The 23,733-nt window shown below is 41.5% G+C and overlaps 1 protein-coding gene across 5 annotated transcripts in view; it reads left to right on the top strand.

The window, feature by feature from the left end:
* MYRIP (myosin VIIA and Rab interacting protein) overlaps positions 1–23,733 on the top strand; it is a 235,759-nt gene that overhangs the window by 99,585 nt on the left and 112,441 nt on the right. For 4 of the 5 annotated variants that reach the window (XM_074575268.1, XM_074575264.1, XM_074575265.1 and 1 more), the window contains one exon: positions 12,882–13,103. In XM_074575268.1, coding sequence (XP_074431369.1) covers positions 12,882–13,103 — 222 coding nt within the window. Of the gene's footprint in view, positions 1–288; positions 395–12,881; positions 13,104–23,733 lie in introns of those variants that run through there. The other variant, XM_074575269.1, reaches the window with a different exon arrangement.

The following is a 23,733-nucleotide window of genomic DNA, read 5'->3' as shown; positions in this document are numbered from 1 at the left end:
TATATTTTTTGTGGTTGCTCACTGATTTACTTTCATTACATAACTGTATATTCCTTTATATGTTAAAATATCAGTGTGCTATTAAATTTGCAGAAACATTCCCGTAATAAAAAGCTTTTGGATGAAGTTAAGAACATGAACTGGGTGAGATATCCGAAGTATTGTAACAGTGTTAAATGAAGATTGTATCTTTGTTAAATGCTGGTGTTACTATAGCAATAGCATATGCCAATACCTTTTAAAGGACTACCTTAAATCTGCGTTTTTGAACAGGGAGATGAAGATGCTGTCGATATTTTTCCTGCCCCTTGGCAGAGATTTGTCTGGTTTGTAATAAGTGACAGGATACTACTTCCAGAAGATGTTAATATTGTTGATATGAACCCACACTGGGGTAACGTATCATCTTAAATATAAAACACATTCCGTGAAAGCAGATACTGTGGTTTTTTGTCTGCCAAAAAATACCGTCTTGTGTACAATAGGGTTATGTGGTAATTTTAAGCTTATAAGTCTTTGTCTTTAAAACAAACAAACAAAACCTACATGGTTATCGTAAAAAATTTCTATGCTTAAAACCCATCACTGTTTACAAGCTTAAATTTACTAAAAATATAAAGCTGCTATTTCTTGACCCATATTATGTTGATTGTTTGGAACTACAGGGCTTACAATTTTTAACCTCCTTGAATTGCAGAGTCTATGTAGAATATCTAAGAACGGAATTTACTGTGCATTGGGAGCATGGGCAGCATGAACAGGAGCTGGACTAGGGAAGTGGACTTTAGGAGCTGTGTACATGCAGACCTGCTGAAAATACAGAGCTAAGTGATGGAATTGGCAAGGAATTCACTCTGAAACCAAGTTAGTAGGAACCTCTTGCTCTGAGGCTTTTCTTTCTTTTTTATGCAGTTATAGCCTGGTGTGCTTCCTAGAACTGCATAGGAGTTTCACCTGAAACAACCCCCTGTTACCAGGATGGCCTACAGAGCTTTCTTCTTGTGGCACGTTAAGGGCTCCTGTGGTTGTCACAGGAAGTGACGAAATACTTGATGGATGATGGGATGGAAGGACATAGTGCAAGATTTGTCTGTGTTGCGTTCCCCATGCTTGTGGAGAACACGGCTCCCCCAGCATTCCTGTCCCACCTGGGTTCTACAGCGGTAGCCACTCTCCTGGGAGGGCAGTGGTCAGGACAGGTAAATCTTGGAAGCCAACCTCATCAGGCAGAAGGCTCTTACATATGAAGCGTTATTCATCTTCACTGAGGGTGAAGTGGGATGAGCGTCTGTGTGCTGTTTTTTTCTAACGACACACACACAGCCCTCCGACACTATGACTTGTCACGATGTGAAACCTGCTTCCTTAGCGAGCTCTGCTGTTTATTCTGCCACCTGCTCTAGTTTATTCTGCTGTTTGTTCCGTGGGAAGGGTCGAGGAAGACACCCTTCGTTTTCTCGTGGGGGAAGTAAATAACAGTAACTCAGTAACAACGCTGATTCTAGTGTAAATCTTTGTAGGTCTGTGTTTCTGGAAGTCCAACCAGGAAGAGGGAAGGATGACTCATAGGGAATACTTCAGAGATTTTCAGTGCCGATGTCTGAGTTACTCTCCTGCTGTACACTAGCCAGGCTGTGAATTGTGTTTTATAAGGTCAAGCCAGATGGCACTGGGAGAGGAACTGTTTAATGTAGTAGGCGTGTTTCTATTCTTAAAGGAAACTTTTTCAAATTGTTATGGACATAAAATTGGATTCCGAAGAAAGGTAGACTCACAGATGCCACTAGTGATGCAAAGAATGTATTGCACATAAGTATGATGGAAGAGTACGTACATTTAAAAAATATTTTCAGGAAATATTTTTGGTCTGTTTGAGCTGAGCAATACTTTATTCTTACAAATGCTTGTCTGTATTTATTATTCTTCAGGTATGAACAACAGGGGTAAAAATGGTCATTAGCTTAAGATGGCCTTGTGCTGAAAGTGAGGACCTGATAGGAGCAGCATTGAATTCTCCAATGGAGAGGGGCACGGGGAGAGGCACAGTGTGACAAACGGGAGGAGGGAGTGCAGATAAAGGCTACGAGCGTACCAGCATTTGATGAATACTTTGCTTTCTTCTAATGATCATCAATACACCATGAAATGCTCAGAGGAAGTTGGTCAATATGGCCAGGAATTCAGTTTTCATCCCTTTAAAATTAGATGCACCTGAGAATTAATTCTGTTAAACTATTTTTATATTTTTTTTTCACTTGGTACAACAAGGTGAAAAAAGACAGGATTAAATATGGGACGAAATGCACTGTTCTGAGCTGCAGAGTGGTAAATAGAGAATGACTGGTGCAGAAATAATGCATTAGAGAGACTTTTAGAACTACGCTTTGGCTGCTGAATATGGAGGATATCCCTTAGTAGATGGTAGGGAATAGAAAGCTGTTAGGCTGCAGAGTTTATAAGGTCAAATAAACTACTTGTAGTAAGTAGTTATCAATGCTGATGATTCAGCACAATTCTATAGATTTCTTGGTATTTCTGGGAATTTTTGGAAAGGACATTGAAAGATAAAATAATTTGACTATAATTAAGTAAAAAAGGGGCAACATATTAGTTACAGAAAGATACGAGACAGGCAGTGAGAAATATGCTTCAGGAGAGCAAAATGATGTTCATCGAGAGGAAATGGGATAGAGGGGAATGTAGCAAATGTTTATATAACTATAAATCACTATCAAATGTGGTAAGGAAAAAATCAGGGAAGGCATGTAAGAGAGGTGGTGAAACTGTAATGATGTTTTGCGAGGTTGTTAGGATGTTTGGTAGGATAATACAAAATGAAGTGTTACGTGTTTGTAATCTAAGAGGAAGGTGTCACAAAACGCTGACGTTAATAATGGAAGCTTACTGTTTTGTAGTCACATGCCAAGGCTGTGGCATGTACAGGTGAATTTATGTAGAGTGCGTGAGAGCTGGCTGGACACGTAGGCTCAGATAGTGATGGTCAGCAGTTCAATATGGATGTAAGAGTGAGAAAGGGAGAAATCTTCTTAACTTACAATCACTTGTGGTTGATGGTCCAACATGGGAGCACACCTTTTGGCCCTTCACAATGAATCAGTTAAACCCAGCATTTAACCAGTAGGTCCTGCACTTGCACCAGAAGTGCTTGTTCCCAATACCGCTGAAGTATTTCACCTCAGAACACCCTACGTGGATGCAGAGCGGTCTCTAACTGAGATAGGAGGGTAGAGGAGAAAGAAAAGTGAGGGAAAAAGGATGTTAAAACCCAGATTTATTTTCACGTGGTCCGTGTGGCAGTATTAGAATGGGAGGGCAAAGGAGTCTGTACTCACAGCACTGCTTCTTGGAAAAGATCATTTCAGCTTTCTTGTGGAGGCTTCTGATGTCCCCCAGCGCTCCCCCAAATATCTGCTCTGTAATTCAAGGCCTGCTTCTCCCTCACTGCTCCCTTTTTCCCACGGAAGGTTTCAAAGCCTATCAGTTAGAAGTGGTGCACAGTCTGTGCTTCTGTGATACCCAATACGACAAAAGAAAATGGGGTTAAATGCAGTGTCTCCTGACAATTTACGGGTTTACAAAGTAAGAGGAAGGAATTTAAAATAATACCAGTATACTGTTTATTTCATTTATCTACACTCTGACATGTCAGTCATTTCCAGCTGATGAGAGATACTGATTGACTGTGCTTGTGCCAGCAACAGAAAAAGAAACTTCCCTGAAGAGCCACTGGCACGGCACCTATAAAGTAACATAGCACCAGTCATTCTTTCTGTGAAACGGCTTCACCTGAGCATGAAATTGTCAACAGATTGGGATGCAGCCTGGTACGACAAGCAAGGTACTGGTCTGGGGAAAGTGAACCACAACTCACCTTGGCGCTGACTGAACCTGTTCTCTCTCTAGCAAATGCAGTGCCCGATATGTGTTTGGTAGACAAAGGTGTTGAGTATGTTGGCATTTTTCTGGCTCTGTCAGCGGTGTAATTGGTTCAGCTGTGATTAGCGTAGGCTAGTCTTCGGAACATTTATTTTATGGTATTTAAAAAGAAATATGAAGGTGTCAATGTCATTGTTTTCCCATTATCAGAAGTGTTTGCAAATGTGAAAGAAAAACAAAAACAAAACCAACAGTGTTTCCACTGTGATGGATTTCTTCGGGTTTAGAAAGAGATTATCCCCAGAATCTGTGATATTTTATGCAGGTAACTGATTATTTTTTACAGTGCTGTCTCAGATTGTAGAAGGATAACTGTATTTTTAAAGGTGGGGTATACATCTGTCTTTTAGCGTCAATTTATTCCGCTCCAAGGAACATCAGTCGAGGCAGATGTGGTATGTCAGGTGGGTAATATGGAGTCCATTTAGTCTCCACATTGTTGTTGCAAAGGCTTGTTTAAAAAAAATACTGAAGTAGGATTTTACTCTTGTGTCTCACTCAACCCTACCTAACCATAAAAGTAAGTTATTCTAAGCTCCTGAATGCTTTGCTGTCCTATGAGATCTCTGACGGCACTGAAGTTACACACCAGTCAGCTCACCTTTCATACGTCCGCTTCTGTTACTGTTCCCTTGAGAGGGTTCATGCTGTTGGTAGCCACATGGCACATGCTATGGACATAGCGTTCGGTCTGAATGCACAGTAGTCGCTGAATCCTTAGCGTTGATTCTTAAGGGCAATAGGATGTCATCATAGGCCTTTTGAGTTAAGCAACAAAAGGGCAAGACTTTGGCAACAGTTGGAAAGAATTTAATGGGACAAAATCATGGGTTAGCATACATGCAGAGCCATCAGTGTGTGTTCCTACTTTTAAAAAGAGAGGAAAAAGAAAAATTAAAAAGTGAGATTTGATAGGAATATACACTAATTTTATAGAAATTAAAAGCTGAAGAGAAAAAACCCTTAAGAGATGCTAGTAAGATCTTAGATAAGAGAATGCAACTGCAGTTGGAGTAATTGGAGTGTGAAATACTCATCTTCCTGATTTTTGATACAAGTGACTCATAAATATTTATGCGCGTGTTAGTGCTTGAATACTGAGGTGTCCCATCCGCGTGTCTCCCACCAAAGCCTTTGTGTTTTGCTTTGGGGTTTTTTGATGTTACTTCCCCCCCATTTATGGTGCGCTCCCTGCTGTCTAATCCTCCCTGTAAGTCAGTTACTGCTGCAGAATCGATATCCCTCTGCACAGATTAAAGTGATGTGTGTTCCTCAAAGGGCCGCCAACCACAAGCAGTGTGTTTGCATGTGTACTAGCATGGCTTTTTGACAGCACCAGCAATGTATAGAATACTAATAGACGTACAAAGTGTTAAATACAGCATGAGGCATAATTGTGACTGTGTTGACAGGAGCCTAGAAAAAAGATGTAATTTTAAGGTAATGAATTCACTTGGCATTTGCTGTAAAGGGACACAGTACTATCCCGTGCTCTGCTTTTTTAGAGAGGCAAGTTTCACCAGGGACAATCTAGCAAAGACATAAGAGAAACAAAAGGTGTAGCACTATCTGGGACCAGGGAGTTGTGTTGGATGCCCATCCTGATGGAGGAGAATCAACTGCCTGAGAAGAAGAGGCAGCTAAAAGAATAAACCCTTAGAGAGTAAATAGTGATCAAGGCATACGCCTGCTGGAAGAATTTGGTTCTTACTGTATGTAACGGGGGAAAAGACGTATGGCTCCGTCAGCGTATAGCTTCATCGCTATTTGCACTGTTCCATACTTTGCGTCCTAGAGAGCATGGAAGGGATGAAACTGGTGAGCAGCTCTACTTGGCAGCTCCGGCTGCTTAACTCCTGGGCAGGGATAGGAGAGGCTTGGCTTGGGCTGACTGTGATGGTGGAAAAACACGAGATGCAGCTGGTGAAAATGGCTTTTCTGAAAGGCTGGGAACAGGCACATCAGAACTTGTTCACCTGCTCCCCAGACTATGTTGAAATCCAGATCTCACGCTAAGCGAAATGTCTCACTAGCTGGTACATGTAGGTGAGTCTGAGGGGTGCCTGGCCAGAAGAGTGTCTGAACGCATGCTCTTCTGTGGAGGGAAAAGGTCTCTTAAGGCTCTTAACAGTCATCGAACTAAGATTAAAACCAGTTTTAAGACAAATTGGTAAGCTTCGTCATCTAGCCTCAGAGGTGAGATAGCGCAAACAAATGCAGAGAGACAACCAGTTACGCAGCTGAGCAGAAGACTGCTCCCCTAAGAAAAGCACTTTGCAGGGTGTATGCTGCCTGCTCACTAATGTTTGAGGGACAAAAGGCTCCAATGCCAAGTGCATAAAAGGTAGTTTATGTTATGAAATAGATGTGATGTAATTAAGAAGACTGGGAACAGAAACCCTTATCTGTAGTACTGAAGAAGAAGGTTTCTGCCTGTCTTTGATAACTTGTGGTCAGAGTGCTACTCCTCTGTTCGGCAGGAGGGAGTGACGTGAAGGAAATGGGAATTTTTTTAACTCATGGAAACGTTGTCCCTCCATTTTCCTCTTTTCTTGTGCAGGCAACTAGAAAATATTTAACCTCTACTCTCTGTTGAGGAAGATAAAAGGTGGTTAAACAGTGGGAAAAATTGTATTTGTCCATCACCCAAAAAAGCAACAGAGCAAATGGGAACCTCACCAGCTGGACTTTGCCTTTAAACTGGCAGGTGCCCGTCTGAAATGGAGATTGACGTGAGGCACAAGCTGGCTATAGTCCGATAGTTGGAGACATCCCCTTAGAGAAGAGCAGAGAGCCGGGTTTGGGGGAGCCTGGCAGACAGACTGGCTTATACAGACTCTGTCTTGGAGCTTGGCGTGCTGCATTGTAGCTGACTAATACATGTTGCATCCTTTCCAAAGGACTGTCCCTGCTGCTGCTGCCAGTGGTGGTGGTCCCATTGCTTTCCCATAAATGCCTCTGTGTGAGGCTGCTTTTTACAGGTTAATTGGAGAGTCTTCCCAAAACTGGACTCCTGAACAAAACGCACTGGGCACACCCTCATCTCATCTTCCAGCTTCCAGAGGAGTGTGCTGACATTGAGGACGCACTGCAATCTGTGGGATACCTAAATGTTTCCTAAGGCAAGACTAAAGCAAGGTGTCTTGGCCTCGTCGGTGCCTTGTCTGCTTGGTTATGCTTCTGTCTTGCTCCGTGCTCCAGTGAATGTTTGTAAATAACTTAACTGAATGGTAGTCTTATCAAAGATGAAGAACAATGCCTGAGGAGGCCATTCAGCTGATATTTAAGTTGGTGGTAGTGAGGATGCTAAGTCTCCTTTGAATAGAGCAGAGACCTAAATTAATCGTCCACATCTCAGGCAAATGTTTCAACTGCCGATCTGTTGGAGAAAAAATGGGACGGTGGTTCCACTACCCAAATCACTGGGTGAATCAAGCCAACTGTCAGGTTTCCACTAGGAACTGTTCTCCTTGTTATATGGAAAACAGGTGGGTTTACTTAGCTTTATAATGTAATATAGCTGACCATGGCCCTTCAGTCCTGCTGTTTCATGAACTCCCTTCCGCTGCCACCCGCAATGGAGAGACTTGGAGTTTGGTCATCCTAGCCTTATACATGTAGCAACGACTTTTTTTTAATCTGTTTCTCAAACACATCGTAGGCTTCCTTCCAGCTTTTTTTTAAGCCTCACAGTATTATACTTACTATGGCAAGTTGCCAACACATGTCTTACTGTCGACTTTGTAGTTTGAGGTTATAGCTCCACCTGCCCACAGCCCTTAAGTATGTAATCCCAACAACACTTCTTGGGGGGAAGCATACAGGGCCATCTAGGATTTGTTTCACTTACTAAAATATAGAATAATTACAGCCATTGAGCTTTGTGAATATCAAACTGTAGCTCAGAGAAACAAGAAGCATCCTTATCACGCTGCCAGTTAAAAAAAAAAATAAAAAATAAAGAGATAACTTTTTATAAAGGAGGGTTTGGGGAAAAAAGCAGAAAAGCTTTTCTCAAACAAACTTGCGTGTCTGTATTCAGGAGGTGCAATTACATACAACAACCAACTGTTTTAAAGAAATCTATTAGGGGAGAAGGCATTGTTTAAGCAAACATTGAAGAATTCTGTTTGAACTCCCACCAAAATAGCCTGTCCAGAGCATAAACAGAGCATTTGGTCTGCACTGAATACACCTTATCCTACTTACTAATAAGTAAGAACTCAATTATCTGTACACTGTACGAGTGACTTGAAATGGAATTTTGTCTAGATAAGGCAGTCGGGTCTTCTAAAAAAAAGTTTTAAGGGCCATTTGCTGTGAATATTTAAATATGTTGCTTACAAGAATACCGCAGTGGAGAGGACTATATGGTCACTAAATGAAAGATGATGTAAAGGTGTTCTGTATATATTTATATTTCGCTATATATTTAGATGAAACAAGTTTATTATTGCCATTGCGAGTTTTACCGTTGCCGCTATTGTACAGCAGATAAACCCAAGCATGTAAAAAGCTGGTGACTTTGGATAAATCATTCTGTAAATCCGTGGCAGTGAAGAGCAAGGAAAACAATCCTGTAGCTTCAGTTTGCCAGGTTTTGTCCTATTTTTACAAGCCTGATGCAGTGTTTCTTGTAGAAACAAAAAGGGGCTGCCAATTCATTGAGTCCAAAGATGGCTTAGACGACAGGGTATTTCAGAGGGGCTGCTGCCCAGCTGTTGAGGAGTGGTCATGCAATGACACGTCCTGCGCGTCTGCCCAACTCACCGGCAGCATTTCAGCAGTGTCCTCACTTGCAATGTGCTGTGCGGTACCTGTCTTCAGCATAACATCATACCTAACCAACTGTGTCATTGGTAAACCACTGTGCAAGCTAGCAAAGTAGAATATCGTACTGCTCACAACTTCAGTTAAAATCCTCTAGGACACTGAAAAGAAAAAGAACATGACAATGAAAGATATTTAAATTTAAGAAGAAAAAAAAAAGGCAACAAAAACCATAATGGGTGAAGAGGGGAAGGTGACTATTTGCCCTTAGAATATGATAGCAAAACCTACATCCAAAGCATTATGCTAGAAAGCATTCCTAACCTGACTTTGTGTTGGGATTACATGCCAGGGGTCCATCACCCAAAACGTTGACTGAAATTAATTACATATTTATTATTCAAACTGTTGCAGATTAATTAATGCAAGTCTCTGTAAAAATCTAAATATGCATCTGTATATTTTGGAATTTATAGTTCAATAAAATGTTCTTTGACAGGATTAGTCTTTGTGACAGACTTGTTGGGTACCTATTGAGCATTCGTTGCTGCTTTTGTATTTATAGGCAATCGGTGAAATGCAACCACTCGAAAAAGAAAACTAAATCCAATCTTAGATTCATTCAAACCGCAGGAGTTCTCTTCTCCAAAGATCCTTATTACTGTGTTACACATAACCATAATAGACAAGCACTGTCAGTTGCGACTTCAGTGATTTGAATATATTCTGTCATTTGTTGTTCCCATGCTTCCACCCTTTCCCCAAAAGGGAAATTTTCTGTGCAGAGTCTCTCTTTGTTGCTTGTTTTATTTGCATACAAATTATATGTATACCTGTACTTCCCTCCTTGGGAAAGCAATGTCAGACGAAGCGAGTGCCCGTGAGCGCACACACATTCTCCCTCTTTCCTCTGTCCATCCCCCCTTGCCTGTGTTTGGTTGAGGGAGATGGTGTTGCATGGGTAGAAAGGGGGAATATTTGCAATGGCTGTGCGGTTCCACCTGCCTCTCAGAAACTAAGTCAGTCAGCTCCTGCACAGGCGGCTGTCTTCCTTCTGGAAGCAAGTTTCACTACATGACAGGATCAGTGCTGTTGACTGCAAGCTCTTGCCTTAGACGGTTGTTAACAACCTTCTTGCACCAAGCCATTTGAACATCCTGAAGGTAAAGTCTGAAACTTTCAAACTCGGGATGCCTCAAACTTCAACTGGTACCTCCTGAATTCCAGCGCTACAAACTTTCTCAGTGTGTTGAGATTGGAGCTCACGTTAATCATCCCGCTCACGGTGATTATCCAGCTGAAGTCACGTGCAAGAGGGGTTTTCTCAGTACTGCTGCGAGTAAACCAGAGCCTACTTTTCCCTTTGACTATGTAATTTTCCTTAAACCAGGTAGATCCAGTCGCCTGCCGGTGTTGTGCAGCACTTTGCTTTCATAGGAAACCCGTGTTTTACTTTCAAGGGAAGAGTGTGGAGAGTAGCCTTTTGGCTTCAACTGACAAGTCCTGTTGACAGTCCCGTTTGCTATTTGACTCCTTATAGAAATTGGAATAGCCGTTGGCAGGTAGCGCGTGAGGGCCTTAATTTGTTACAGACATCAGAGGGATGCGCATCGCTTTCTTTTCTGTTCTGCCTGGTTTCCTGTGGAAATGAGGCTTTTTCTGTCATGCTCTCTCCCTGCCAGCCTGTCCAACCCTATCCTATTGACTTTTTGAATCCATTGGCCAATTTTAGTCCTATTTAACAGTGAGGCAGATGCCTTAATATCATTAAGGTCCTACCGCTGTAATGAATGTTGGCAGCCAGACAGAGAGATGTAATTAATGCCTATAGTGATGAAAAGGCTTCAGAGTACGCTCAGCTTTTGCTATGTACCAGGCTTTATTAGCTCTGTTGTGAACGAAACTGCCTGTTTTTATATCGTGCGAGCATTATTGTAGTGCCTTAATGGGTGGCTTTGCTTCTGCGGTTTATTTTGCTATCCTGCATAAGAGCCCTAATGAGGGTTCAAAACACCACCGAGCATGTTGAGTGTGCGGGCTGATACTACCAAAATATCAGTGTTACTAATTCTGGGAGATAATAGAGCTGCATGAGGACAAAAATCTCTTCTTTCACTGTTCCTCCTGACCTCGACTGTTCTCATCTTACGGGGAGGCCAGCATCTGCTGCCTGGGGTCTCTGGCCTGAAGCAAAGACTGCAGCATCTTGGGCTGCTGACACTTCCTCTCTGTGCCAGAAATCCTCCTTGTATCATATAGCTCTCCCCTTCACCAGCTTCTCTTCTGAGACCCAGGGTTCCTGCCTGACCTCCTGCGCAGTAGCAGGATCCGGATGCGTGCTGTGGATGGAGGAACGACGTAGGGAACAGCTTGCTCCTACTCCTGTTCCCCTAGAAAGATTGTCCATGTAGTACCATGGCAGGAGGGAGTAACGGGGATAAGAAAAACTAGTCTGACCATCCCATTTAACCTGTCGGATAACTTCATCAGTTTACACAAGGAAGCCAGTTTGACTTGCGTAATTCAGACATTTCCTCTCTTACATGATATTCTCTTACCTTTTTCAACTTTAACATTCTGTAAAAATGTGGAAAAACAAGGAAGTTTCACCATCCGGACAAAAAGCATAAAGAAATATTGTTTACTTGAAACTCCAAAGAGTATTTACTTGGGTTTGAGCAGCTGGTCTGATAGCCAAACCTTTGTACAGGGGACAAAGAGCAGAAACATACATTGTTTTGAAGTTTTAAATTTATAAAAGGTGTGTATCAGGAATATGGTTAAATATGAGGTATGTGCAAGTTAAAAAATGATATGCTGTAGATCACTGCCTTAATTGCCTTTTAGACGTGAGGTTTAGAACTGACCTGTCAGACTTTCATAAAATAGGCTGATTTTATTTTGAGTTATGAATCTGAGGCAGAAATGGCAAATAAGATGATATGTAGCCCAGTAATGCAAGCCTTTTTAACATTCCAGGATTGGCTCATAATGATGTGTATAGATGTAATAAGTGTGTTCTTTCTTCTCTGTAACAAGCATTAAGCATTAATTTAAGTGCAAGTCAGCATGTCATGATTCTGTCTTCTTGCAACTTAGTCTATATCTTGTGGTACCTTTAAATTTTCTTTAGAATTTTGTGTTGCTGTGGTCTTCCAAGTGGTTCTTATCAGCAATTTGAAATAGTAAGGTAGACACCACTAATTATGAGAAATTGAAAGAATGAATATATGTACATGCACGCCGTTCTACAAGCTTTTATTTAACATGTATTTCATGAATCTTATTTTTTTCTCTTAATGTATATCCTAGTTGTATATGCCAGAAACTGTGATGAGTTTGCAGACTTGTTTACTTACACAACTGTTCCTTCTGGATGTTTTTTATTACTCATATTGTGGAATATATTGCCTAATTTGTAAAATACAAAAAGCACTGTAAAACGGGAGAGAGCAAATTACTGAATACTGCACACATACAATTTATTCTATCTTTTTTTTTTTTTTAATAAATGAGCTTTTCTGCTGGAATACAGAAGACTTGAGGGGGTCTGCAAACCCTTTCACGAACAGTTGGCTCAGTATTGCTCCAAACTAGGAAAACACCCAAATGTCCCTGAAATGAAGTATGTGACTAACGTTCCTTGACAAATTGGAGCTGTTATGAATAATATGACCCCATGGGTCAGAACAAAGCAAACTTAACGGTTTTGTTTTCAAAGCTGTCAATCAGTAGGGTTTTTTATTAGCGCGCACCAAACCTTTTGACTTTTAGAGACTGATTTTTGATTTGTAAAGCGTTCGCAAAGCAGCCCTGAATTCTCAAATAACGCTATGGCTTTGCGCAGCTGGAGTACCTGCAGCAACAGCCTGGCTCTCCTGAGGGTTGTCTCGCCGGAGTTGAGTGAAGGGAAATTGTTTACCCTGGCTCGTGACTCAGAGAGTTTAAATGGATCGGCCACAGGTGACTCCAGGGAATGTAGGAGTTTTTGTTTCCCAGTTCCGGATTTAGAATATGCATTTCTGACACTTCACACCTGCAAAAGTTATTTGAGGAGTGGAACATGAAGATGTGGGAGGAGGAGAAGGGCAAAGAGGAGGAGATTTCCCATTGAAATGTTGTTTATATTTTTGTTCTCCTGCTTTTCGTTGCAGCGAAATGAAGCAGAAGTTGGATGAAGAGGGTAACAAGTGCAGCATCCTTTCTAAGCAGCAGAAGTTCAACGAGCACTGCTGCATTCGCTGCTGTTCCCCTTTCACGTTTCTTATCAACAGCAAGCGACAGTGCCAAGACTGCAAGTACAACATCTGCAAGAGCTGCAGTTCTTACCAGAAGAAGGAGAAGGCTTGGATCTGCAGTGTCTGCCAGCAAGCAAGGTAAGGGCCTATTGTTCAGCAACCTGCGTAAAGCAGCTGTGGCCTGACCTGAGCTTTCCCCTGTATTTGTCGGTAGTTAACGCTGGCGGGATAGTACACGAAGTGCCTGTTTATGTAGGGGTTGATTTGTTCCTGAGGTACGACGTACAGGGTTTTTTTTGTAGAGGTTAATTTGTTCCGAGAGCGTTTGGTTACCTGTTGCGTTTTCCAGGCTTGCTTAGCTGGACTGATGAATCAGCAAGCCGTAATTGGACTTAGCCTGGGCAGGGCTGGGATCTGCTGAAATGCCTGGGTTACTAATGGGACCTGAGCACAGATGGTGGTAAGGCAGTTAATCATTTTGCAGCAAATCCCACTGATGGGTGGGGAGTGTAAGGATGAAGATTGGTGAATAGATCATCCAGCTGTGACTGTGTTTTGGAGTGCTTTTCTAAATGCCAGTTTATTGGTGGGGATGCTTTGGGCTTACTTTGGCAAATAACCAGAGAAAATAGCAGTGTAACCTATTATGATTCTTAACATCTGTTAAGAAAATGCTGCCAGGCTTCTATTTGCAGAGGGTATCAGGGATTTACCATCTCACCCTTTCGAGGCTAACATAGCCAACATGTTTAAAGATAGCACCAGAAAAACAAAGCAAATCTAAGCAAACACACAACAGCAGCAAAGGGGCCATTCCCTGGTGGGTGACTGTGATAGTCCTTGTCTGTGTTGCAGGACAGGTTCCAAAAGCAGCCTTAGCTCTGGTGGTGTAGTACCAATCAAGGTGTTTCTACACTGACAAAAAGGATGAATGAAATAGCCCAATTCCTCATAGTTTAATTTTGACCGTTGGTGACTAAAACAGCTGAGCAAATGTGACAAAGATGGCTCTTTATTCTTCATCTTCCCCGTTAGTGGAGAAGACAGGATGATTCCTGTGCTCCTCAAAGACTCATTGCTCCCACTTGTTTCCCATCAACACCCACTTGGAATTTAAGCTTCCACATAGTATCTGTGAATGAAGCGTGTGCCCTTTGTCATGGGGCCTAAAAATCATAGGGATCCCAGATAGAGGATGTCGTGTTTCCAAATGCCAGCCTTTGAAGCCAAAGGAGATTGTATTCTCCAGGGCACCTGCTCCTTCCCTGCCTTTTACCTTGGAAAACCTCCACACAAACTCTTTCCTCCAGTGAGGAGGCAGAAGAACAACAGGAGTATCTTTTGCAGCGACACAGAGAGCTGTGGAGCCAGTGGTTGTTTCTGCTTTAGTCATTCGACCGTTGCATATTACACCTCTTCCTTCCACTTCTCCTGAGTTCACCCATTTGGGCAGCAGAACAGGCTGACAGGTTTGCAGATGCTGATGAACTGCACTTAAAATAGTTTTTGCTGACACCACAAAAAAAAAGTCTCAGAAGAATTTAATTTCAGAAGAAAAATCTGTAGCTGTATTATAAAAATGCCTTTTCTGACCCTTGAAGTCAGTGCTTTTCCCACAATCCTGTGGAGCCCTCAGAGTCACCCACCTCTCACTCAGTTATAAATGTTTTCTGTATTTATGAGACCTGAGACGCAGCTTGAGTTATTTTTCAGCGAATAAATTAACTGACACTGCTGCTAATCATCTTATGATCTGGTTTATTGATTGGACCGTGTGACTTACAGATCTCTCTAGGGGAAGCAGGGGCTGGCATTCCTCAGGGCCTGCTGAGCTGTTTTGGTTTGGTCGGGGCTTTTTTTGATTTTGGGGGGGTAGTGTGTTTTTTTGTTTTTAACTATCAGTCAGTATTTCTTCCAGGGAAAAACACAAGGGGAAACACCACAGTCTTGTGAGTTCCTGTCACTTTCTCAGCGATTTATCCCTCAGATGGAGCATGGACTGTGCTCTCCTGCCCCTCCCCAGCGCTCTTCTTATGTCTCTTATTTTTTCCTTTAGCACAAGTAGTGGAGGTGGTTCTCTGTTTAGCTGCTGCTAAATATTGCTGCACAATAGATAGTGAGCTAGAAATATCTGAGGGGACTGCATTTTCGGGTTGTTCTCCTTTTTTTTTTTTTTTTTTTTTTTTTTTTTTCCCCTCCCCCTCCCTATATGGTTTTGCTTAATTCTACAAGAGTTAATGTTGTAATTCTCTGCTGTGCAGAAAGTGTTTAGATGAACTGGAAAAGTACAAAGATACATAGTTCAGACTTCCTGTAATGATCTGCTTGTGCTCTTCAGCTCTGCTCTAGAGCAGTGCTCGAATAATCCTGAGTTTTATTTTTAGTATGTATTTAGAATATATCAACCAGTTCTCTGATGTCAGAAGCAGTTTCTTGCTGTACAGAAGGCTATAAAGCATTCTCAGCATAAATTGTTTTTGTAAAGATGGTTCAACTTATGCATTAGAGCTTGAGACTCTAATTTGGTGAATTACTTGGAAGATACGTTTTCTTTGTCCGCACATGTGAAAATTCTGAAAAGTTCTTGTATGATGTGGGAATCAGAGTTAATGACTTGGGGATGGTTAAAATATTTTGTAAGGCAGTTCATTGTATAAACATTGCTTTAGTTCAGATTTAAAACCCTTCTGGGAGCTGTAACCTTTTCTTTAGAGTATCTTATTTCCCATTGTCTTCCTCCAAAAGAGTGGCATCAACTTTTGCAGGTAGTAAATAGTCTCCTGGTAGATTCCTGCATCGAGGTGATCTTGATACTGAAGAAAATCTGACCTGTTGAGTTAGTCTCTCAAGGCATGACCCTAGTGGAGATACCTGTTCTGTGGAAGTCGATTTTCATCTTTCAAGTCAAAGACTTACATTAACATTTATCAAAGAGCAAATAAGCAGGTCAACATTTGAAACATAGAACATTTGTAGAAAATTGTGCCCCAAAGTTAGTTTCTGCTTCTTCCAAAAGCAGGAAACTCTTCAATAAACCAGTGAAAATTTTGGTGTTTCAACTCCTTTAAAGCACATCTCCTGTTACAGTGCATCTTTTAAAAGTTACAAGATTCAGCTCACTATAGAATCTCTGTGCTCAGAAGTGTCTCTACAGCACTGTCTGTGTGGATCTTGTGAGGAGCTGGAGAACCTTCCTTCACTTTCCCAGTTTTCCAGGCTTCATACACATTCTTCTAATGCATTTTGGTTTTAGATTTATCTCTGGATGTTGTTATTAGTGTTCTAGGACTTTTTTTCTCACATATAGGTATCTTCTCAATTTCTAAGTATGTTATGATAAAGTTGTATATTATTCATTTCAAATTTTCAATTTGTGTGTAGTGCATTTCTAGTTCTTCCAAAGCTTTGTACAATGGCTCCTTGTTAGACATCCATAAGACAATGTGTTTAGGCAGCTTGCTGAGGTCTGTATCTCTGAAGTCCTCTTGACTAAGTAGATTCCAGGCACAGTTTTTTTTACCCTCTTGATTATTACTTCTGATGCTAGACAGGGGGGCTCTTTTCGCGTTTATTAGAAATATGGCATGCTTTCCATTTGTCTGAGACCTTTTTCTTTTCCAACCCCCAAGGAGCCATATCCCAGAACACCCAGGCAGTGATACTCTGCTTTCCGGTTTAACACTTACACTAAAAAAAAAAAAAAAAAAATTAGTGTAAGCTATTGAAAATGCATGTTTTTGCAGACTTTCTAAACCAATCATGCTTTACTTCTAGACTGCAGGAGAGGTATATACAGATCCATCCAAAATAAGGCACACAAACATGTGGCCGTCCACCTCAGCTTTTCATCACTGTCGTTCATGAATCCCCCCGCATTCTTGGTTCCCTTCTTCTGGTATCGCCATCTGCATATCAAGAGGTCTCTGTCTCTTGTGAGTGGGAGCGTGGACGCCTAATTCTTTCATGCCTTCACATCCATCTGCTGTGTGGTTCTCTAGCTTGTTCTCAAAACCCTCACTCAGATGATGAAAGTTCATCCTCTAGTGGCGCCTTGCTTCGCTCCCTTGAGCCAGGCTGTGAGTAAGGGAGCATCACCCGGTCTGCAGGAAGTCATATTCCTGCTTCATAAGAGCTGCTTTGCTCTTGATGGTCCTTTGCCAATGGCAGTTATTAAGAGACAGCGACCCAGGCGCTGCGTCTCTTTTCCTTAATGATGTTAACTAATGAAAAACACAGCCGTGCTGCATACGCTTAGACTTTGTGCAGTCAAAGTAGCGTTCCGAGTGGCTCAAAATGGGTCCCAAAAATTATCACGCTGGTGGTTTGCAGCTCAGATTTATTTGAATGTTTAAGAGAACTGCTCTTTTGTTTGTTTGTTTTCATACTCCCAATTTGACTGTTGCTTTAAAAAATAGAAAGCAAGAGAATGTCATTTATCATCATAGACTCTCAATCTGGAGTTATTTTTTAATGTTCTTTACAGTTTCTTCTGAGTTTATTGTGGTGCCCAGTTGAAAGGTAGGGTTCTAACAAGACTCTAACAATTTGCATCAGTAGCAAATGTAATTGTCTTACTGGAATTTGAAAATTAATTAGAATTAGATTAATTAGATATGCATTAGATTTTTTTAAAATGTATGTTACAGTGAGACTTGAAGAAAATTTATTAAGGCCTACTCTACCTACAGTGCCCGGTACATTTGTCTCTCACTAGGATGTATTGGGATTGATGCTAATGTAAAAATGGAGCAATGCTTCTGATAACATGAAAATTGCAATAGAAAATAAAAATCTAGGCTCAGTGGGCAAACAGAATACCCTTCAAACAGACTGGAGCTTTGCAAGCCCCAGGAACAGTCCTAAATAAAATATTTATATTTCAGATGGTTTTGTTAGGTGGGACCATTCACTGTAGTGCACGTTAATGTCAGCAGAACGGAGTGCATTTTTGTGAAAACATAGTGAAGTTGATGGTAGATGTGATTTTAGCTTGCCAAAGGATACATCCCTTCTGCTTAGCTGCTGTAAGTTTTAGTATAAAACTCTTTATAGTCTTATAGGGGGGAAAAAAGAAAAAAAGAACCAAAATCTGTCAGAACCTTGGGATGGTAGCTGAGAAAATGAAGCACTCCTTGTTAATAACTGAACCTTGTATTTGTTGATGCATTTGGCTGTAACAAAAGAGTTTGTTTCAGGACTTAGTTGTGGAAGGCTGATGAATGTATATTGCTGCTTAGCAATGTTGTTTTGCTTTCAAGCAGGCTAAACCATCTGGCAAAAGGACCCTGAAATATCTTTTAGGTTTCCTGCCTCAACCGAAGCTTGCCGCTTTGTGCATACCTTTGCGAGAGCTGGGTATTTCTGCTGCCTGAGATCCTCGTCTGACATTAGCCAGAACTTGGAAGCTGTGACTTTGTCATGTAAATGCCAGGAAATGTGTTTTTCCTTCTGAGATAGAGTTGGCTAGGAATGTTCACTTGCTGTGTGGCATAGCAGAAAAGATAAGTTTTAGCTCTTCTTGCATGTTGTCTTTGCTGGACCTATATGGGTCTTACTCTGCTTTTTTAAAAGTACTCTGAAGATTCCATTCATATTGTTCTTAAGGGATTTACTAACTTCAAGTAAATAGCAGTGAAAATTATTTTCCTCAGCTGTATATACTTGTAGAAATCGATGCAATTCTTTCCAAAAATGCCTGCTGCTTTATCGCAGTTTTCCTCCTCCTCCTTCTTCCATCACTATCTCTCTGTTTTGTATCCCATCTCTTGATCTCGGTCTCCTTACCATGCTTATGCATCACAGTGCATCACAGACACCGTATTGTTTTGCTTACAGTACCCATGGAGAGCAAGGGCAATAGCTTGGGTTTTGCAGAAGAGCCAGGAACAGTCTTGGGTTTATTTAGTTGTTCCCTAGCTGGAGGAGGGGAGAGAGAACCGTGCAAACTGGTTGCTTTGGCAGGTTGATCTCTGCTGGGTTTTTTTGCTATCCTGATCTGTCTTAATTATTTCTGAAGTATGCACTGTGAAGAATTTCAATTCTGCTAGACAGAATAAAGCTGTACTTGCATAACACACAGCAGACTGCAATGCTGCTTTATGAACAGTATCTAAAAATGGAATCGAAGAGGAGAGTAAGAAAGAGAGGTCTATTAAAATGGCTAAATACAAGTGCTAATTAGGCAATCTTTTCTAGCTTTAAGTAGCCTCGGAAGTGAGCGTGTGGCTGAGTGCCTGGAGGACTAATCTGTGTTTTCGGAGCTCTGGATTCCAGTTCTAGCTGTTCACCTGATTGTCAAGTGACCTTGGGGAAGTTTCTGTGTCTCAGATTTCCCCATGTGCAGAATGGATTTAATGGTGCTGAGCTCTTGGAGGTCAATGGTTGAAAAGGTAAATGCTATGGCTATAAAGTGCTAAGTATTATTAATGTACTGTTATTATAGAAGTTTTGCTGAAGTCAGCACAGTTAAAACCTTTTCTTGGTGTGCTGCAGCAGCATAGAAAAGCGTGTGCTTGGATTCTTGTAGGGAATGAATGAGGATACAGTACCACAGCTTTATTTTCAATGTTAATAAAGAAATGTTTGCCTGTGTTTGGCCCCACCTACCTTTGGCAGGTCGTAATAAGAGAAAGTTACCAAACATTTTCCCTAGTAGGATTAAATGTTGTGTAAATAGTGTGCAAAAATATTGGGACTGCTGTACTGGGAGGAGGGGAATATGTAAGGATGTAACAGTTTTTCCACATAATAAGCAGCATACAAAGTATAGATCGGACTTATTTAGCCTTTCAGTTTTGCAAAAGCTGAGGGGCTTTCAGTGAAGGTGTCAAATTGAAGGCTAATAAGAAATACACAGGATCCTTCAAGTGTGGGCACTTAAGTGGCAAGTGAGAACATCACCCCATACAGTAGCTGAAATATGAAATCTTAAGTATCAAGCAGAGTTTAGGGAAGAATTCCCCTTGCGCCAATTCTGTAACTGGGACTTCATGTGCTCTGCGCCCCGTCACTGACTACTGTTGCAGGAGCAGACTTGGAGGGCTGTGGGCCATGACAGCCCCTGTGTTGGGGTGGTGGCAGTTGGGGAAGACGTGGGGTTCCTGGTGGTCAAACCAGGGAGAACAAGAGATGGCAATATCTGATTAGAGGGCTCAAATTTACAAACATGTGAAGTAGTAAAGGATTGCAAGCCAAGGTTTTCCTCCAAGAATAAGGAAAAAAAAAAAAAGAAGTTACATCATGTCAAAAAACAGCCTGTCATTCTGACACGTGGATGTACCATTAAACATTTTAAAATTATCAATAGTGAAAGATTGCTAATTGACTTGATATATGTTTGTTTTGGCATTTGCTGAGTCTTCAGGTTTTCTCCTGCTGTATTTGTGCAATCATCAAGCTTTGCCGAAGCACAGAAATCAGTCACTTCTTCCAGCTGGCGCCAACATTGCTACCGCCAAGAGCGAAGTCAGTGTTTGGCCTGTACTCTGCCAGTCCATGTGCACGCTCTTTGCTTTTTCCAGTTGGGAAGTTTGACCTTGAAGGTGCTGGGTTCATAATGTTTGGTGGGGACAGCTGTGAATTTAAGGAACTGGGCATCAAGAGAGGAGGTCTGTGCAGTGAAGAGTCTTTTCCCACCTAAGCACCACATAGGTTTAGCTCCCATACACTCCTCCCAAGGAGAGGAAACTCTTTATACCTCTATTGTATGCCCCTCTGTGTCTGTCATTATAAACTATATATAAAGAGTATTTCCGCAGTCCACAAGTAATTCAGATGTTTCTGCCAAATCGTATTATTTTTATCCCACTTCCTATGGATGAAAGACCCTCTGTGCCTCCTCAGTGCTTTTTTCCTCCAAAAGATTTATCCTGTTAACTGTGAACAGCTGCCCAATTATGTGTGGGTACCCTTAGAAGCATTATAAATGCTGTGGTTAGCAGAGGGTTTTTTTTTCTTGGTGATAAAATTGGAAGTCCTCCAGACTGGCAGCCACTAGCTGTGAATGGCAATAACAAATGTGTCTTTCCTCTAGCTAATGCACTTTGCAATAAAGAATAGTACCCTCTTAAAAGGTCCTTGTGTTACCAAAGAAGTTAAAGTGAGAATTTAATTTGTCATTTTAAAAAAGCTTAACCAGATCAATAAATAAGTCCCTCTATGCTCTTATTCTTCAGACCCCCCCTCACATTAAATAGATAGTTAAGCACTTACTGCTTTGTATCTTCAATAAGAATCCATGAGATCGATCGTACATTTACATATTTCACCAGGCAGTAACTCATCCTGCTTCTGTGACCTGGGGGAGAAGGAAGGTGAAAAAAGGAATTGCCCTGTCTTTCTGCCAAAGACAGGGTTTCCAAAATTTGTGTGCAGAATTAAATGTATGGCTTTCTTGTACTTTCTTGTAGTAGCATACTAGGTTTTTGTGAAGTGTTACTCCAGATAAGCACCGCGGGAGTCTGGCTGGCGAGTTAATGACACTTCTTGCATCTTCCACCCCCTCCACTTTCAAAATATGACCCTACACTCATGGATCGTGCAGTAAGTGGTGATGCCTGCCAGAGTTACCTGTACTGGAAGTGCGTTTCATGCACTTTCGTATCCTACATCACACCTGCACCTTTTGCTACAGCTGTCCAGGCAAGCATCTTGTTCATTTTAGCTCGGGAGCTAATAGACAACTCTTTTTATTCTGTATCCACAAACAAAATCATGTTAACGTAAGGGGAAAACCATCTGTGACCTAAAGCCGTCTTTTGAGTTTGCATCTCCATTCATTTCAGGTTGTCGTATCTTTTTTTGCAGAAACAGCTTCAGAAATGAAGATCAAATTTTGATGAGGTGCCTAAATAAAAGCTGACTTAAAACAAAACACTTGATTGCAGAAGTTGTGAACTGTTTGAAAGTGCTCTTTGATCATAGCAAAACAAAGCTTCCTGTTCCTCTTCAGATTAGTATTGAATTTATAGCGTGCGTGGTTCTCATCAGAAAGGTGCTGCAGTAAAAATGGAAATTCTTTACAAGCCCATACTTGCTTTGACTGGAAAATGATGAGGCCCAACATGGAAATTCTGCAAAGGAGCCTGAGAGAGATCACAATTCAGTTGCCTGAAACGTGGGAGCTGAAGTTGCAACCTTTCCTCAGAATCATACCAAATGTGTCTTTTGCTCTCCCCATACCCCCCCACCCTCCAAATATTTAAAACTCCTATATGTTTCTGGGAATGACCATGGTGTGGTTTGACTTTTGATTCTCGATTGTTGGATGTCAACAGGGAGTTGCTAGCACTTTTCTGAAGTGGTTTTGTTGGTGCTGTTGTTAAGGGGCTGTTCTGTGACCAAGTGGTGGTCTTCCTCGGCTGAACACTTCCACTTTGGGGAAGCAATCTTTGGAAGGTCGTGAGGTGGCCTTTGCTGCTGGATCTGTAATACTGCCTGCCTTCATTGTTTTGATTTGAAATTTAATATGCTGTAAAGCTTGTTGTATTCTGGTGAGTGATGTCTCTTGGCAATATGTGGAAGCCCGATGTCCGTACTGGTTCTTTTAGGTTTCATCTCTGTTCCTGTCCATTGATGTGAAGACTGAGGAGTACTTCTCTGGGCCCCAGCTTGAGAGAGCCTTCCATCTCTTTTCATGATGCTCCCAGAAGATAATTAGTGGTGAATGAAAGAGTTTGTTCATTTAAGAAATATTCTTTTTCCATCATCTGTCACAGTCTGAGGTTTTATGTGAGGTTAACAGGGTAATGAAGATGTCAAGGTTCACGTTGTCTTCAATTTGCTGATTACAGATTTGCTTTGTGTTCATTTTTTTTTCCTGTCTGGTCAATGTAGTGGCTTGTAGAATAGTGCCTGGAGTGTGGAAACTTGAACGAATGCTTGTAGAGGACAATAGTGTAAAGGATGGTAGAAGCTGCATCAGTAGCCACAGTTGTAATTTTGTCTCACTGACATGTTTGCAGGGCTTCGTAACCGAGGGGACTTCTTAGGTTCTCTGTATCTCAGGTAGTTGCAATTGTCAAAAGCACTTTCAGTCTGTGGCAAGATAAGAAGTGCATTAATAGCTGTTAGAGGCAAGGAAGGAGTTTGTCTTGTTTGCCCAACCCCGCAAACTCAGCGGTAGCCAGACCTCTGTCTGTGGTGGCAGTGCATATTTCTGATCAAAAATGCTTCTGGAAGTTCTCCTGAGGAGTGGGGGAAAACTGTAGAGTGTTGTGCTCTGAAGATTGCCCACTGTGAAATACATTTTGAATGTCTCTATCTCCCATGCTTTGGAAATCCGGAGCCGTTCTTTTTTGGAGGGGAAGTAATTCTGTGACATGTTTAAAACCAAACGTTGCAACTGGTGCCTTTAAGCCTTAGGCTCCATGACCTATGTCAAAATGCCTTCTTGTGTTTTGCTTCTAGGATCGAAGGGCCATTGGATGTAAGGGAATTTGTGGTTAATATTTTAGATTTGTCTCTGTGAATGTTGCTCCCCGGAACTGTTTCTCCGAGTACAGAAACTAGACCACTCACATGGAAAACACCTAAACATAGTGTGGCAATAATGGTTATTTGTCTCATCAGGGAAATTATAATTAGAGATCGAATATTCTTGGGAAACAACAGCTTTCGGAGCAGTATTACACAGACTTTGGGTAGCGAGGGTTGGTTATGAGACCTGCGAAAGCGTGGTTCTTTGAGTCCATTCTGCGCAGTACATTTAAATACCGTATTTTCCACTTTAAAAGTTTTCCACTTGCTACCAAAGAAGGTGGTTCTGGCA

The sequence above is a fragment of the Larus michahellis genome, chromosome 2 (assembly GCF_964199755.1).
Source record: "Larus michahellis chromosome 2, bLarMic1.1, whole genome shotgun sequence".
Taxonomy (NCBI): domain Eukaryota; kingdom Metazoa; phylum Chordata; class Aves; order Charadriiformes; family Laridae; genus Larus; species Larus michahellis.
Note: the sequence above shows the minus strand (reverse complement) of the source record. Positions and strands in the feature narration are given on the sequence as shown.